Genomic DNA, 16,032 nt, shown 5'->3' with positions numbered 1-16,032 from the left:
GCGTCTGCTCTATAAAAACTTGCCTGGTATTCGTTTCTTCATGGGTAAGCGCAACGCTTCCTCTCTCTCCCTCAGCCCAAGTTCGCTCGGAGCCGAACGCGGCGAAAGCAGAACTACGACTCCCAGGATGCCTCGGGAGTGTGCTCAGTGTCCGCCGCGACGAAAGCTGAACTACAACTCCCAGCATGCCGCAGGGGGAACTCCGGCCAGCCCAGGTCATTCGCGGCCGAAGTCTGGAAATCCTGCCGCTCCGATCCAGCCGAGGAAGATCGGGGCTGGGGGGCCAGGCAGTATCCCCGCCATGCTCCGCAGACTGGCCCGGGCCGCGACCCCGCGGCAGCGGGTCTTCTGGGCGCGGAGGTCTGGGAGCCTGGCGGAGGTTCCGACGTACGTGGTGGACCTGCGCAGCGACACGGTGACCAAGCCCGGGCCGGCCATGAGGCGCGCCATGGCCGAGGCCGTCGTGGGGGACGACGACTACGGCGAGGACCCCACCGTCCGCGGTGAGCCCGGCGTGCAGGCCGGAGCCGGGGGTCCTCGCGGCGACCCCAGGGCGCTGTCCGTGGTGCTGGTGGGAGCGGAGGCCCGGGGTTCGGGGTGGCGGCTCAGCTGCAGGCCGTTCATTGCGCTCGGTTCCCTTGCAGCTCAGTCTGACACATCACTCGAGAACCTGTTAGAAATGCAGAGTGTCGGGTCCCACACCGGACCTTCGGAGCCAGAATCTGCAAGTTAACAGGATCGCCGGGTGATTTGTGTGCTCACTGAAGTGCGGCCCCACGACACGATGAGAACGGGTGTTATCTCATCTTGCAGAGGAGGGCTTTGAGAAGCTAAGCCAGGTGCTCAAAAGCAGGACTCGAATTCAGGTCTTCTCACACTCTGGAACCCTTGGCTATTGTCCTGCACCCACCACCTTCCCACATGAAGACAACAGAAAACCCATCTAGAAAAGGGTTTCTCCACAGGCTGCTCCTCCAGAGGAGTGAGTTCTAGAAACCTCGAAGGTGTTTTTAAGATGGTTGAAAGTTGCTGCCACCCACCCTGGTTTGAGGGTTGTTGCCATAGTGAACCTTTACTATTGTTGGGGTGTGTACAAACCATCAGCTGTGCCAGGGGCAAGTCGTGGGGTCGTGAATTTAGCCCTGAGGGCCTGGATGTGGGGTCAGGTCATGATGGGGCTGATCAAGCATCCAGCAGACACCCACTGTTGGCCTGGAACTTCAAAGATGCTGACCCATTGCTCAGCAGGTAGCCTGATGCATAGACGGTCATCCCCACTGGATGAGGGAGGTGCTGGGGTTAAAGCATCCACAGAGAGTACCTTGGGGGCCAAGGGTGGGTGAAAAGAGACATGGGACTCACAGGAAAGGGGGACTTTGTGGAGGAACCTCTTCAAAGATGAATGAAATGCTCCACCCCGAGTCCCGGGCAGGGAAGAGAGTGCTGGCTCACCAGGGCAGAAACATGGTGGTGAGAAAGGTGTTCAGGATATGGATGGGCAATGTGGCTGGAGCTGGGGTGTAGGACCGCACCCTTGTTCTGGAGGGGAGGCAGAGGCCCGATCCCATCAGTCTTGAATATCATGGCAAAGGAAGGGGAGCTTCAAAGCAGGAGCCGGAAGCCCCGCCCCTTTCCAGCCCCCTAGAGTCTCCTTCTGAGGGCTCCAGTCCTCGTGTTCTGGGAGAGGAAGTCAGCAGAGAAACCACAGGGCCCCACCTGCAAAGGACTGATGGGAAAGGAAGTCAGACAGGTGTGAGGTCTGGGTGGGACAGGAGGGTTCAAACCACAGAGTTTCAATGGGAGGGGGGGTGGAGAACATGGCCCAGGAGTAGGCGGGGGGTGGGGGGGGGGCGATCAGAGGGTTGACTGAGGGGCCCCTGAACCCAGATGTGCAGCCACCAAGACCGCAGACTGCAGCTGGAAGACTGGGGCTGGCTCCGACCGGCCACTCACCACAGCCTTGGGCAAGATGTCCTTATCCGGACAAGGGGCTCAAGGAGTGAGTTAGGAGAGGACTTTGAAAAGTGCCATTGTTAATGGGGCCCCACCCCATCCCTTCCTGCTTCAGAGCTGCAGGCCACGGCTGCGGAGCTGCTTGGGGTGGAGCAGACCCTGTTCGTGCCCACAAACACCATGGCCAACCTCATCTCTGGTGAGCGTGGGGCGACCTCCACTTGCCCTCCAGGCCCTCCTTCCCCACTTCTCCCTTTTGTGGTGGGGGCTGTGACAACATCAGTGGGGCTCTGAGCCATCTGGAACCCGTAGCCACACCCTTCTCCCACCCCTTCCTGCCTGGGGGTCTTGCCCCCAACCTCAAATCGTGACTTTCCTGCAGGCTGCCACACCTTTGTAAATTGCCTCTTTATCAAGCAGTCCGGTTTCCCAGTGGGTGCCCTCTGTTTCCTGCTGGCGCCTGACCGATGCTGTGCCCTGGGCTGCTGGGCCCTCAAAGGGGAGCATTGTGGCTGGCCTCCCCTTGCAGGAGGTACTCTGCAAGGGGGCTGCAGAGAATGGGGGGTGGGGCGGGTACAGAGTGTGCAGGGCCCAATGATCCACAGGCCTAGACTTGTGGACTTGGTAGGATGCTTTCTAGCACATGGCAGGAAGGTGTCTTAAAGGGGCGCTCTCTCCTAATTGGCATAAGGCACTTGGGAGCTAGCGGTGGCCCTGAGGGTCAAGCCTGGCTGAGCTGGATGGGGACAGACGGGGGGAGGACATGGCCCAGGAGGAGGTGGGGTGCAGAGGGTTGACTGAGGGCCCCCTGGACCCGCATGTGCAGCCACGGAGACCACAGGCTGCAGCTGGCAGATGCAGTCTGCCAGCACTTGACCCCAACACTGCCCCCACCCCATCTACCTTAGTGATGTGCCACTGCCGGCGCCGGGGCTCCCAGCTCCTCCTGGGGCAGGAATGCCACCTCCATGTCTATGAGCAGGGCGGGGTGGCTCAGGTAAGCACCCAGCACCTCTCACCCTGGGGCCAGCACAGGATGCTCAACAGTTGTGGTGGGAACCTGTGTCCCTGGCACGGGGCTGGGACCTGCAGAGGGAGAACTGGCTGGGACGGGGGCCTCTCTGGGGGAGGCAGGAAGGAGAGCCATTCCCAGGTTGACCACACAGGGGCAGGCTGGGCTCAGTCCGGCAGCCTGGATGCTGGCTGCACTCGGCACCCTGCTGCCCCCTAGTGGGCACTAGCGCACCGGCCACTCAGGCCGGAGGAACAGCAAACATGGTGTCTTCCATCCTCCCCCGCCTTCGCTGGGACGTCTGTGCCCAGGTCCATAGCTCAGGCGGAAGCCTCCACGGCCCAGAGCTGGGGAGGAGCAGACAAGACAGGGGTATAGGAGGTACTGTTGGACCCCTGGACCTTATCCTCTGCCCCCCCCACCCCACACCTGCAGATCGCAGGGGTGCACTCCCACCCCCTCCCAGACCTGCCCTACGGCACCCTGGACCTGACTGAGCTGGAGAGGCTGGTCACACGGAGCCTTGGGAGCCCCTACCACCCGGTCTGTGAGCTCATTTGCCTGGAGAACACCCACAGCAGCTCAGGGGGCCGGGTCCTCCCCTTGGAATACCTACGCCAGGTAGGCCCAGCCCCACCACTCTGCCCCCACCACTAGCCAGCTACTGGCTTCCTGTCCCCTGGGTCCCCTGCTGGGGTTTAGTCTCCTCTGATACATGTCTGGGTGCCCATCAGTGGCCAGAACTGCTCTGGGAGACGTGGGTGTGATTCTAGGTGCAGCTGCAAAGAGAATGATGGCCCAGTGTAGAGTCCCCAGGGCCCCAACCTTCCTCCAAAGAGCAGAGACCCGCCCTTTGGGGCGAGTCCCCAGGCAGCACCAGCTTGGCCAGGTCTTACAGCCAGAGTGCGAGGGCTGAACGCTGCCACGCTCCCCGTAAGAACCTGAGGGCCAGCTTGCCCTGCAGACCTATTCCTCACCTGGGAAACAGGGCTGAGCCTCCCCTCCAATGGGGCTGTGGCACTGCTTAGACAGGACAAGGTGTTCATGGCCTGGCCTACAGTGAGCCCACCATAAACAGGAGATAAAGCCCTTATCATTGAGCCCCTTTCACAGAGGACAGCCCGGGCCCAGACCCAGAGTGACTGCTCGGGTTCCAGATGGCCAAGCTGGTCACCAACCACACAGACCCCTTGTGCTTCCTCCAGGAGACAAGCCCAGTGACACTCTAGTGACCTTTTGGAGACCCATCCTCCCCCCAGCGCAGCCCCTCTGACCCCACCTGCATCTTGCCCACAGGTGCACTTGCTGGCCCGAAGCCATGGGGTCCGTGTCCACCTGGACGGGGCGCGGTTGATGAATGCCGCGGTGGCTCTGGGCGTACCCCCGGCCCGCATCGTGGAGCACTGTGACTCTGTGTCTCTCTGTTTTTCCAAGGTAGGGAAGCTACAGGAGGGTGGAGGTGTCTACCGCAGGAGGCTGAGCTGTGTCCTGGGGCTCCTGGGCAGACAGCTACTCACCCTGGGTCCTCTAACCCCCTCCCCTAACGAGGCCACAGTGTCTGCCCCTCCACATCCCTCTTGCCCCCTCCAGAGCCCCGAGAACAGAGATGCACACCATGGGCAGGTGAGCAGGTCTCCTCTCTTCCTTCAGGGCCTTGGTGCACCAGTGGGGGCCCTGGTTGGGGGACCCAAGGACTTCATTGAAGAAGCCTGGCGCCTCCGGAAAGCCCTAGGTGGAGGGATGCGCCAGGCGGGAGTGCTGGCCGCAGCTGCCCTGGTGGGACTGGCTGACGCCAAGGAGATGCTGCAGAGGGACCATCAGAACGCCCAGAGATTTGCCAAAGGTGCCTGGACACCCCACCACTTCCCTTTGGCCCCAGGGTGGTGCCTTGTGGGTCCCCCGTAGCAGGGTCCAAGTCCCCAGCAGGTGTGCATCCCTCCAACTCAAGTCGGTGAAGGTCAGCCGCCTAACCAGGAGGAGTGGGATCCAGGGAACTGGAGGGCTTTACCAGACCACACCCCATGCAGGGCCTGGACTAGCAGGCACCCAGTGGGGTTCAGTAATTCTCGGCAGGATCCGGCAGAATGTAGCCTTTAACCGAGGTTGAGTCCTCACAGCAAACCCACAATGTCTCCACTTTACAGATGAGGAAACCGAGAGGTTAATTGATTTGTCTAAAGAAAGTGTTAGTCACTCAGTTTTATCTCTTTGCAAGCCCACCAGGAATATAGCCCACCAGGCTCCTCTGTCCATGTGATTCTCCAGGCAAGAATACTGGAGTGGGTTGCCATTCCCTTCTGCAGGGGATCTTCCCAGCTCAGAGATCGAACCCGAGTCTCCCACACTGCAGGCAGATTCTTTACCATCTGAGCCACCACTAATGTGTCCAAGGTCACAGCTAAAAAGTTGCAGGGCCAAGTCTGCCCAGGTCAGGACTAAGGCTCCCTCCTCTCTTCCCACCATGGCTGGGCTGCCCTCTGCCTTTCCTGGGTGACAAGGCTGGGGTCGTGGGGGTAGTCGTAGAGTCCTGGGGTTGGGCTCAACTCACCGCAGCTCTTGGGCCCAGGGCTCCAGGAACTGGCGTCCCCCGTCTGCTCTGTGGATCCCACCGCCGTGGAGACCAACATGGTGATGGTGGGAGTGGACGGGCTGCCGCCCGAGGAGCTGTGCCGGCGCCTGCAGGCCGTGAGCGCAGACGAGGCGGCCCAGAGCGGCCGCGCGGTGCGCGTGCTGGTCTTCCCCTGGACGGAGCGGTCGGTGCGCGCCGTGTGGCACCGGGACGTCTCCGCGCAGGACACAGAGCTGGCGCTGGGAAAGTGGGCGTTCGTGCTGAGGACCCTCCACCTTGGCCAGGATGGACGGAGCTGACGAGGGCAGGTGTCTCCAGCGAGCAGGCGGAAGGAGAGGCAGTAAAACGACACCTCCGTCATCTGCTGGTCTCCTGGGACCTCTTCACTTCCGTCACACGCGGGGTGATGCCTTCCACCCGTTCATTCAGCAGACCCCATGTGCTGCTGTGTCTGGGATGGGGGCCTAAGCCTACTGGGACAGGTGGGACACCCGCCACAGCCCGGGGGGCATGAGAGCATTTCGGGGACCAGCAGGAGAAAGAACGAGAGGACACAGAAAGAGACACCGGTGTCGGGTGGCCTGTTTGGGGGCTGGGGCTTCACCTTGCAATCGTCTGACTTTTTAAACAATATGTTTCTTTTTGCTTACAAATTAATGTCATTACTGCACATAATTTGGGACTGGATCTCCTTTCTAGAGACTCCTGGGGTGATTTAGACTAGGTGGTTAAGACCACCCTTCTCTGAGTCCCTCTGCTGTCCACCTGAAACTATCACATTGTTAATCGGCTACATGCCAATATAAAATAAAAAGAATATATCTATACCACGCTTCTGGTGAGGTTAACCAGAACACCTGGACAAAATATACTTTTGAAAACCACCTAAGAATAATCACTATTACTATTTTTTTTTTGCATATTTCATTCTGGATATATATGTATGTATGTATACATTTATATGAATCTGCATGTGGATTTTTTTTAAATAGGGGAGATAGGCCATCACATCAGTGCTTTCAGTTCAGTTCAGTTCAGTTCCTCAGTCGTGTCTGACTCTGCGACCCCATGAATTGCAGCATGCCAGGCTTCCCTGTCCATCACCAACTCCTGGAGTTTACTCAAACTCATGTCCATTAAGTCGGTGATGCCATCCAGCCATCTCATCTTCTGTCGCCCCCTTCTCCTCCTGCCCCCAATCCCTCCCAGCATCAGGGTCTTTTCCAATGAGTCAACTCTTCTCATGAGGTGACCAAAGTATTGGAGTTTCAGCTTCAGCCTCAGTCCTTCCAATGAACACCCAGGACTGATCTCCTTTAGGATGGACTGGTTGGATCTCCTTGCAGTCCAAGGGACTCTCTGTTTGTTTTTTTTTCCAAGGGACTCTCAAGAGTCTTCTCCAACACCATAGTTCAAAAACATCAATTTTTCGGCGCTCAGCTTTCCTCACAGTTCAACTCTCACATCCATACATGACCACTGGAAAAACCATAGCCTTCACTAGATGGACCTTTGTTGGCAAAATAATGTCTCTGCTTTTTAATATGCTATCTAGGTTGGTCATAACTTTCCTTCCAAGGAGTAAGCGTCTTTTAATTTCATGGCTGCAATCACCATCTGCAGTGATCTTGGAGCCCCCTCAAATTAAGTCTGGCACTGTTTCCACTGTTTCCCCATCTATTTCCCATGAAGTGATGGGACCAGATGCCATGATCTTAGTTTTCTGAATGTTGAGCTTTAAGCCAACTTTTTCACTCCCCTCTTTCACTTTCATCAAGAGTCTTTTTAGTTCCTCTTCACTTTCTGCCATAAGGGTGGTATCATCTGCATATACATCAGTGCTTTAGAAAACCCTTAATAGGAATCGTAGGAGGAGGAATAGCTTTGTGAGGGTAGAGGATACTTCAGTTTAAGAACGTCGTTTTAGCCTGGAGTAGTTAGAAGCTGCCAGAAGCAGAAGCGTAGGCATGGTGCTTAGGAGAGGACCTGGACTGGAGGCACGGAGGTGAGTCTGAGCCACAGGAGAAGAGGCATCCGTGGTGGGCCACGGAAGCCTGTAGCTGAGGACTACCCTTCTTTGCCTCCCTCCCTTATTTTTATTTATTTATTTTTGGCCATACTGCTCGGCATGTGGGATCTTAGTTCCCCGTGCCCCCTGCAGTAGCAGCTTGGAGTCTTAATCACTGGATCATCAGGGAAGTCCCTGCCTCCCTCCTTAGAAGAATCTAGATCTGTCTATACTCTGGGAAATGCAGCATCCGGGACTCCCCAAGGCCCCAGAATCACTCTCCTGTGTGAGAAGGTGACAATAACAGAGAATCCAAAGAAAACCAGCAACTCTAAACCTCCGCAGTGTCTCCTGCCTTGCCCCGCCCTGCCCCGCCCTGTAAATACGTACTGTACTAGTAATCACCTGAACTGAGGTGGGGTTAGTCGCTAAGTCCTGTCCGACTCTTACCACCCCATGAACTGCAGCCTGCCGGGCTCCTCTGTCCATGGGATTCTCCAGGCAAGAATACTGGAGTGGGTTGCCATCCATTGCTTAGTAACAAATTACTCCCCCTCAGCGATAATCCTTTTATTATCCGGGTTTCTGTGGTCCAGGAATTAGGGAGAGGAGTTCCGGGAGCGTCTCAGGAAGCCGCAGTGGAGACTGCAGTAGGACCAGGGCCAGTGTGAACCGCCCACTGTGGACTTTGGCCAAGCCGAGACTGAGGCTCACCTGGGCTGGCCTCTCTGAATCATGGCCAGGTCTGTTCTAGAGAGGGAAGGGGCAAGTGCCCCCACCCACCCTCGGGAGTTCTGGGATCCGAGGTTCACCCGTGTGTCTGGTTCACTGTCTGTGCCCAGAGGCCAAGCCTGTCTGCAGAGAGGCCCAGGGTTAAACCCTCACACTGCTGACCCCCAGCTGCTGTGGAAGAGGTCAGGTGAGAGCCTCCCAAGCTGAGAGGACCTACCCACAAAGCCAGCCCCTGGAACCAACGTGAGGCCCCGGGGGTCCTCCCTGCCTGTGCCAGCTGAAAGTAAGAAATAGCTCATCATGTCTGCCAAAGACAACTCTGGATGGACGGACACACAGACCACACACAGGATGTCTCTGGATGGACAGACAGACACACACACAGACCTGGTGACAGGGTTTCCCCTGCACTGTTTGTAAGCCATGGGTATGTATTATCTATTCTGAGAGTTTTTAAGTGAATAAATGTTTAACTGCACACAGAACAAGCTGATTTATTTATGGACACATTGGCACAATGTTAAATGCTAAAACACAGGAGGTAGGAAGGGAAGCCCGCATTTAACATCCCCTTTCCCACCCCCCCGCCCCCTACTCTTTATCCCTCAGTGGGACTCCCCAAATGATATCAGCCCCCGATGGCCCCGAGCTTCTTGTAACCACCCTGCCTCCAGCCATAAAGGGAGACTGGGGGAGGGGAAAGACCAAGGGGGGAGGGCCACCATGGACCCCCGAACACCCCTCAGACTCGAGGGCCCTGAGCCTGAGATGAACGCCGAGCGGGTCTTCAGGTCCAGCCCAGAGTGGAGGGAGCCTCAGCCTTCACAGACCACAGTGACCAGGCACGGGCGGGCCGCCGCCTTCCCGTCTGTCTGGCCCTTCTGCCTCCATTCCACAAGCCTGCGGCCAAAATTCCAGGCTCTGGCCTCTGCTGCTCCGGGCAGCCGCCCCTCCTGGTAGAGAAGCCCCTCACTCTCCACCCTGGCATGGCTCGCCCACCCCCAGGGCTTCCACACCCGCTTGCCCAGGGGCCCACACAACTACAGACGAGGGTGGGGTCCCGGAGCGCCGGCCCCAGGACAAGGACAGAGACCTGAAAACAAGGGGGGCAGAGGTGTGCCCAACCCCCCTCTGCTCCCCCTGCACCCGGAAATCCAAGAGGCCCCCTGGTCCTCAGTCTCCTCCCCACCAACAGCTGCCCTGGGGAGGGACGGGGGGAGGACAGACACTGCACGGAAGGCTGGTGAGGGCCTGGCACGGAGTGTTTGACGGATATCTGCTTCTCTCTGGACTGCCCCTCCGGGGACTGGGGCAGCTCTTCCTCCTGACACAGGTCCCTAGGACTGGGGGCAGCTGTGGCCCACCAGGATGGGTGGGGAGGGGCGGGCGCAGGCCACAGCCTCGAGAGGCAAGGGGACCCGCTGGGCAGCCAGGAGCCTGCAGCGCCCTGCCCCCTCGACCACCACAGCCATCGTCCCTGGTCCCTTTGCTCCCACTTTCTGGGTCTCACCTTTCTCACCTCTAAGAAGAGGCTAAACCAGTTAGTCCTTGAAGGCACAATGGGCAGGGGAGTCCCCCAAACATCAAGCAACAGGAGCCTGGATGCTCAGCTCTACCCGCCCCCTGCTCCCAGTGAGGTCTCCAGCCCGGCAGTCAGAACAGGGCTCCCAGCCTCCTTCCCGTGGCCTCTCAGGGCCGGGCTCGGCAGCCCCAAACCCCAGGAGGTGCAAAGGGAAATGAGGCCCCCTCCACCCACCTGCCTGCCTGGGACTCAGATGACCACAGAGTGCGGGGCGCCCGGCTGCCTGCCCAGGCTGAGGGCTCGGGCCGCTGCGAGCAGGAGGGCGCCGCTGAGTGACTCCGCGGTGCAGGAGCCCCAGGCCAGGGCCAGGGACCAGCCGAAGCTGATGCGGACGTCCTGCACGTGCTGGGGGCTGTACTGGCGGGCCGTCTCTGCGAAGGCCAGCTGTGAGTAGCTGATGTAGATGACGACCCCCGCCAGGGTCAGAGCGCCTGGGGAGGAGGTGCAGAGTGGCTGCTCAGTGCCTCTGCTGTGAGGGCGCCTGCCCCCCCTGGGACCCTGGGTCCTGTAGACACGGCCTCTGCCCACTGGCCTTTGGGAGGATGGAGGCTCCAACTCAGTCCTCAAACCTCAGGGCCTCACCCTACAAAAACCCCTTGCAAACAGCACTACCTACACCCCCAACTCACATAAATGCCCCTGCATACACAGCCCCCTCCCATCGCCCCTAGAGTTATACACACACACACTCACACACACACACACACACACACTTACACACACACAGCCAGCGACCTCTACCTGGAGTTATACACACACACACACACACACATACACACAGAGCCAGCGACCTCTACCACACACACACACACACACACACACACACACACACACACACACACACACGCAGCCAGCGACCTCTACTGGCAGCCGGGAAGGGTGGGAGGAGCGCTAGAGCTCTGGCCAGACATCCTGAGCCAGGCCCTTGACCTGTACCTCCAGCTCCCTCTTCCTCACAGTTCCACCTCCCCACTTCACTGGCCCACAGCCTCCCCTGCTGACCCCAGCTCACTGTCCTTCTTCCAGAGGCCCTGTCCCCTCCCCAGGTCTGAGTTTCAGGCCCTCCCTTCGGATCCCATGACCCCAGTCCGTCCCCAGATGAGGACACCCTCCTCCCTCCAGCCCTGCATCTCTGCAGGAAGAAGACTGGCTTTGAACCTAGTGCGCGGTGACCCTGGAGGGTCGGGGGCAAGCAAAGAGCTGGGCACCGGGACATCTGCCTGTCCACCTAGGCTCAGGGGGACCAGCTCAGAGAGCCACCCTCTGTCCCACTGCTGCAGGCTGATGTCAGGGCCTGCCCTTGGTGCCAGCTGCAGGGAATGTAGGTGGGGTCCTGAGACCCCCTAAGGCACTTCCTGGGTGCATGGCGCTCCCTCCGGACACTGCCCACTTAAGGCACGAGGCAGACCTTCAGGGCTAGGTCTGCATCTCACTGGAACCCAGAGAAGGGGCAGACCCTGGGCACCCCCACACTGCCTGCCTCTTACTCAGGTCCTCTGGGACTCCTCACTTGACCAAAGATGGGAAGGACAGACTGGCCTCCACCAGCCTAGGGCTGGGTGGAGCCACCACAGAAGTTATGGATTTAATTTTGGGAAGCTGTGAAGCCAAATCAGCTGCAGGGCTCTGGGACTGCGGTCAGTGCCCAGTGGGGGAGGGGGTGCCGAACACATCTCTCAGGCTTCTTCGGGGAACTCTGCAGCTGAGGCCCCAGAAACAGAGGTGTCTGTCTCAGCCCACAGTGGTCAGAGCTCCCAGCCAAGTCCCCCCTGTCCCACCCGCACCACCCCCAACCAGGCTGCCCTACCAGCTGAGCACATCTCTTCAAGCTGCCAGCTACTTCCGTCCAGCCTGGCTCTGGGCAGGACCCACCACTCTGCCAGCGTAAGCTCCCAAGCTGGACCCCGACCTGGAACACCTGACTCTTCCTGGGGACTGAGGCACCCAGGTCTGGCTCCTGCCAGACCGCTTCTGAACCTCAGACCTCCTGAGATGACTCAGGCCTCTCCCTGGCTGGCTCTGGAGCCTCGAGCTGGGTGATGGCCACGTGGAACTCATCACCCCAGGCTCCATATGCCCCCAGGCCCCTAGCTCAGGGCCCAGCCAGCGGCGACCTAGAACCCTCCGTGTCCCTCCCTCTTCTGCAGTGACAATGGGGGGGATTGGGGAGATCTGGCCTCGCGAAGGTCCCCTTGGTGTGACAGTCCTGACTCCGAGCCCCCAGAGCTGGGTCCCTGGCCCCACTGCAGCCCCCTGGGCAGGCTCCTGACAGTGACGTCAGGGGATCTGTTTCTACCAGGAGCCTGCCATGCAAAGAAAGCAGAGGTGCGGCTAGTCCGGGCCTGGCACAGGGGATCAGATGGGGTGTTCCTGTAACCCAGCCCACTGCCTGCCCTCCCTGAAGAAGGGGGAATGACCCTAGCGCTGCCTCCAGGCTCTCCCTCCGCCCACTGGCCTGGTGCCTTGGTTCCAAGCACAATGCCAAGGTTTCCTGTCACCGTCAGGTTTCCTGGTTACAATCCCACCCAATTACTCCTCTCAGTGGCATCCCAAGCTCCTCTTAATTGGATTTTGGACACACACAGTCTCTGGGGTCAGGCTAGGGCTGATGTTTTGATTCCTCCTGTTCTCATTCTCTGAACCACACACCTAGGCTGCTGGGCCCCCTGGCAGTTGGCACCAACTCCCTCCTGACCAAGGCCTCCCAAAGGGTCCAGCAACCCCTGGGAGGAAGCAGGCCTGCCCAGGAGGGAGCCCCAGACATTGTGGCCTGGTCCCCCTGCCGCAGCCCTGGCAGGGGAGCCAGCCCAGGATGCCAGATGTGGCTCAGGCCTCGGCCTCGGCCCTGGATGGGAGGGGCCACTGAGGACTGACCTGAGGAGCCTCCAGCCCACGGTCAATGACGGCCAGCCTTGGGCAGCTGGGGACACCAGGTGGCTGGCTGGGACAGACGGCCCCGAAAGGCAGTGATGGGGATTCCAGGACCAGCTTCCTGCTGAGCTCGGGGAATCCTCCAACATCTCAGCAGGAAGTTGTGACCCAGGGCCTGCGTCCGTCGCTGCATCCCTGAGGGAGGGCTTGGCCCAGTGCCTGCAGGCTAGATGAATGTCAGTGTACGCACTGTTACTAGTCAAAGTCCGGACATGGCACGGTTGGGGTCACTGCCAAGGAATCCAAGGCCCCGTGTCACCCTGTCTAATGCTCAGCCCTGCCTGGGTGATGCCACACCCCCACCCACGTTGCCCCTCACCGGGACGGTCTTGGAAGAAAAGGGGAACGGATGAGGGATGGTCCCACCCCCCTCATGCAGGTCCAGCAGGGCAGGTTCTGGACTCACCGCGGAGACCCTCGTGCCTCCTGCCCCTGGCAGTTCAACTCAGGCTCCTGACTCCCGTCCCTGGCTCTAGCCCCACATTCAGCGTCCATGCCCCTCCAAAGCAGGGCCACCCAGGACACCTCACCTGCTGCAGCTCAATCCCCAGGGTGGGCCTAGGCTCAGAGCAGCCAGGGGTTGGGTCAGTGAGACAGGCAGCACCCCACTCCCAGGACCTGTGGCGCCCACAGCCCCCGGACTCACCCCCCAACAAGAAGTAGCAGCCGGTGAAGAGCAGCAGAGAGATGCTCTGGGCCAGGGAGCTGAGGAGGCCACAGATCCAGCCGCACACAATGAGGACGAGGCTCAGGGGCAGGACCACCAAGACGGCTCGGTGCAATGCTGCCAGGAGAGGGGGTTCAGGGACCAGGCAGGGACCCAGACCGGGCCCCCGAGGGAGGGTCAGCAAAGCACGTCAGAGCTCTGTGTGCCTGGATGTCCTCCTTCATAGGACACATGGGACTGTCCTGACCCCAGCCGGAGGAGGAGCTGGACCATCTGATTCCCCGTGATGTCTCCGTGGTAACCACCCGACCCTCCCAGGGGCCGCCCCTGGTCCTGGCACAGGGGCAGCAGACACGTGCCCTTCAACTCACCAGGTGGGAGATGCCCACTGAGTAGACTCACTTGGGAACATAAAAGAGAATCCAGAAGGGGCACAGGGAGGGCGAGACAGGCTGGGGTCGAGTGTCCGTGGTTATAAGCTAACAGCAGAGCCTGGGGGCCGGGGCCAGTCAGGAGTTCTCAAGCAACTATGGAAATGTCCTCTGGGCAACACAGGGTCTAGCTGGAAGCAGTTCTGTGGGTCTAGGAGGAGGGATTCTGAGCCTTGCCTGGAGGTCAAGGAAGGAGGGTGCTCCCACCCCAGCACTCACAGATGAGGTGATGCACCGAAGTGGAGGCGTCCAGGCTCTCACTGGCAAAGGGGTCGATCAGGGGAATGCAGCTGTTGTGCCCTAAAAAGTAGAAAGAACGCACAGCCTGGTGGGCTGGACATTGCTGGGTATACCCCACCCCCGTGCTTCTCAGAGATGGGTGGCCTGCCGGCTCTCACCACCCTCCACCGGGGCCAAGGGCCCTGTCAGTTTCTCCCCTGGAACTCAGAATTGGAGCTCAAATAGGTTTGGAGGGCTCAAGACCTTTCATTCTGTTTATATGATGTGCAAATAACATCTACGTGGAGGCCTGTTGAAAAATTTCAAACACTGCAGAGAGGATGCCCTCAGGCCCCCCTTGGGCCTGCTCACACGTGGAGGCCAGGCTATGCCTGCATGAGAAAGGGGCATGCAATATGGGCTCTCTGGCTCTCGCACACTAGGGCACACACACATGCACAAGTCATGAACGCTTAGAGCCTTAGGCTGTCTGTGTCGGGCGGTGTTGAATAAACTGGGCTCTCCTTCCTCCCCGGGAGCTCTGAGGAAGGCACTGTCTCTCTCTCTCTCTCTCACACACACATTTACACATGCTCCCACACACCCCTGCCACCCTGGGCATGTCCTGCACAGGGGAAGCCCCCAGGCTGGTACCAGCTTGGTGAGGCCCCCAGCTGAGGAGCGTGTGGAAGCCCACCCCTCCCTAAACAGGACAGAGCCCTTGCCTCTCTGCACTCAGGTCTGAAGCCACGTGGCGCTCCTGTTTTCTGCCCTGTGCCAGGCCAGGGGGTGTGGGGAACAGGGGCCCTACGCCACAGCCCTGGCTCTGTTTGACAGGGAGCAGGGACCAGGCCAAGCCCTGGACAGAAACGAGGAAACGACTCCGGGTCACTGGGATGAGGAACCCGGGTCTTGCCAGGGCCCCAGCTCCCCAGCCCCAGGCTTCCCCACCCCCACCAGCTCCCACCTTAGCCCGGGGCCCCTGCAGATGAGTGACAAGCACAGCAGCTGAGCGCCCCGCGTGCCCGTTCCTCCAAAGCCTCCTTTTCTCCCCATCTGACCAATGAGGCTGAGGGACAAGGTCCCAGGTCACCCAGAGATGTCCTGCTACCTGCCAAGTGCCGTGCCATTGACTGGAAGACAAGACCGGCCCCCAGAGGGCGAGGCCACAGGCCTGTGGAGGAATCCTGCTCTGGAAAGTTCTTGGGGTCCTTATGGGCCCACCCTAGGCCCCTCGTTTTCACTTCCCACCCTTGGAGGGTGGGAGTTGAGCCCTCCTCCAGCCAGACTGTCACGGAGAGAGATGGGGGGAAGGGGTGCCCCTGAGGGCAGACAGGCGGGGGAGGGGTTTTCTCAGCGCGGCTGGGGGTGGGGGTGCGGCCCCTGAGTCTGAGGGGAAGGGTCGGTGGGGGAGGGGCAGCCGGTACCTTCGCAGATGCGCCAGAGCCCCGAGTGGGAGGAGAGCTGCCCGTGGCCGCTGTGGTTGCCGGCGTCCGCCACCTCCAGGAGGTACCAGTAGTCGCTGGCCACGGCGGCGGCCAGCAGCGCGAAGCTGAGCAGCGCGCCCAGGGCAGCGGCCAGGAGCAGCGCGCCCAGCCGGGCCATGCGGTCAGGGTACCAGGACCAGAGCCGAGCGGAGCGGGATGCAGGAGAGCGGAGGGAGCCAGGAGGTGAGGGGCAGCTGGGCGCTGGGGTGTGGGGGGAGCGCAGGAAGCCGGGACCTAGGGAGTGGAGAGACCCGAGAGAGTCTCAAGAGAAGGGGTTCGGGGATACTGAGGGAGTAGGTCTAGGGAAGGGGTACGCGGTGGGGTGGGGGTGGGCGGGGGTTTGGGGAGCAGGGCCGGGGATGGGGCCCGGGAATGGGGAGCAGGAGCGGCAGGTGGGCTCTTCCGGGTGCGGTGCCCCTCGGGTGCACAAGGAACTCCCAC

The 16,032-nt window shown here is 60.1% G+C and overlaps 2 protein-coding genes across 5 annotated transcripts; one reads left to right on the top strand and one right to left on the bottom strand.

Annotated features, from left to right (window-relative positions):
- The first annotated feature begins 211 nt into the window (after positions 1-211).
- On the top strand, positions 212-6,450 carry LOC136150029 (uncharacterized). 2 transcript variants are annotated; one of them, XM_065910765.1, is made up of 8 exons: positions 212-503; positions 2,069-2,152; positions 2,336-2,485; positions 2,862-2,950; positions 3,401-3,586; positions 4,262-4,399; positions 4,616-4,808; positions 5,532-6,450. In XM_065910765.1, exons 1-8 carry the CDS (start codon positions 302-304, stop codon positions 5,831-5,833), a joined length of 1,344 nt encoding a protein of 447 aa, XP_065766837.1. In that variant the 5' UTR covers positions 212-301; the 3' UTR covers positions 5,834-6,450. The 2 variants fall into 2 exon arrangements, with proteins under 2 accessions (XP_065766837.1, XP_065766838.1); XM_065910766.1 differs by lacking the exon at positions 2,336-2,485 and having other exon boundaries at positions 5,532-6,448.
- Positions 6,451-10,044: 3,594 nt separating this feature from the next.
- TMEM235 (transmembrane protein 235) lies at positions 10,045-15,709 on the bottom strand. 3 transcript variants are annotated; one of them, XM_065910853.1, is made up of 4 exons: positions 15,532-15,709; positions 14,105-14,185; positions 13,434-13,571; positions 10,045-10,287 (listed from the first exon to the last, which is right to left on the bottom strand). In XM_065910853.1, exons 1-4 carry the CDS (start codon positions 15,707-15,709, stop codon positions 10,046-10,048), a joined length of 639 nt encoding a protein of 212 aa, XP_065766925.1. In that variant the 3' UTR covers position 10,045. The 3 variants fall into 3 exon arrangements, with proteins under 3 accessions (XP_065766925.1, XP_065766927.1, XP_065766928.1); XM_065910855.1 differs by lacking the exon at positions 14,105-14,185; XM_065910856.1 differs by lacking the exons at positions 13,434-13,571; positions 14,105-14,185.
- Between the last annotated feature and the right edge of the window lie 323 nt (positions 15,710-16,032).

Source organism: Muntiacus reevesi, chromosome 18, assembly GCF_963930625.1.
Source record: "Muntiacus reevesi chromosome 18, mMunRee1.1, whole genome shotgun sequence".
NCBI lineage: Eukaryota > Metazoa > Chordata > Mammalia > Artiodactyla > Cervidae > Muntiacus > Muntiacus reevesi.
The sequence above is the reverse complement of the archived record's forward strand: the minus strand, read 5'-3'. Positions and strand labels throughout refer to the sequence as shown.

What these genes read in the sequence shown, in the direction of transcription:
- TMEM235 (XM_065910853.1), bottom strand. Translation starts at nt 15,709, where the DNA reads ATGGCCCGGCTGGGCGCGCTGCTCCTGGCCGCTGCCCTGGGCGCGCTG. An exon ending in GCTCTGGCGCATCTGCGAAG is followed by an intron (nt 14,186 to 15,531) that starts GTACCGGCTGCC and finishes TCTACTTTTTAG; the next exon opens with GGCACAACAGCTGCATTCCC. An exon ending in CTGCTACTTCTTGTTGGGGG is followed by an intron (nt 10,288 to 13,433) that starts GTGAGTCCGGGG and finishes CCTCCTCCCCAG; the next exon opens with GCGCTCTGACCCTGGCGGGG.
- LOC136150029 (XM_065910765.1), top strand. Translation starts at nt 302, where the DNA reads ATGCTCCGCAGACTGGCCCGGGCCGCGACCCCGCGGCAGCGGGTCTTC. An exon ending in TGTCTCTCTGTTTTTCCAAG is followed by an intron (nt 4,400 to 4,615) that starts GTAGGGAAGCTA and finishes CTCTTCCTTCAG; the next exon opens with GGCCTTGGTGCACCAGTGGG. An exon ending in CGCCCAGAGATTTGCCAAAG is followed by an intron (nt 4,809 to 5,531) that starts GTGCCTGGACAC and finishes TCTTGGGCCCAG; the next exon opens with GGCTCCAGGAACTGGCGTCC.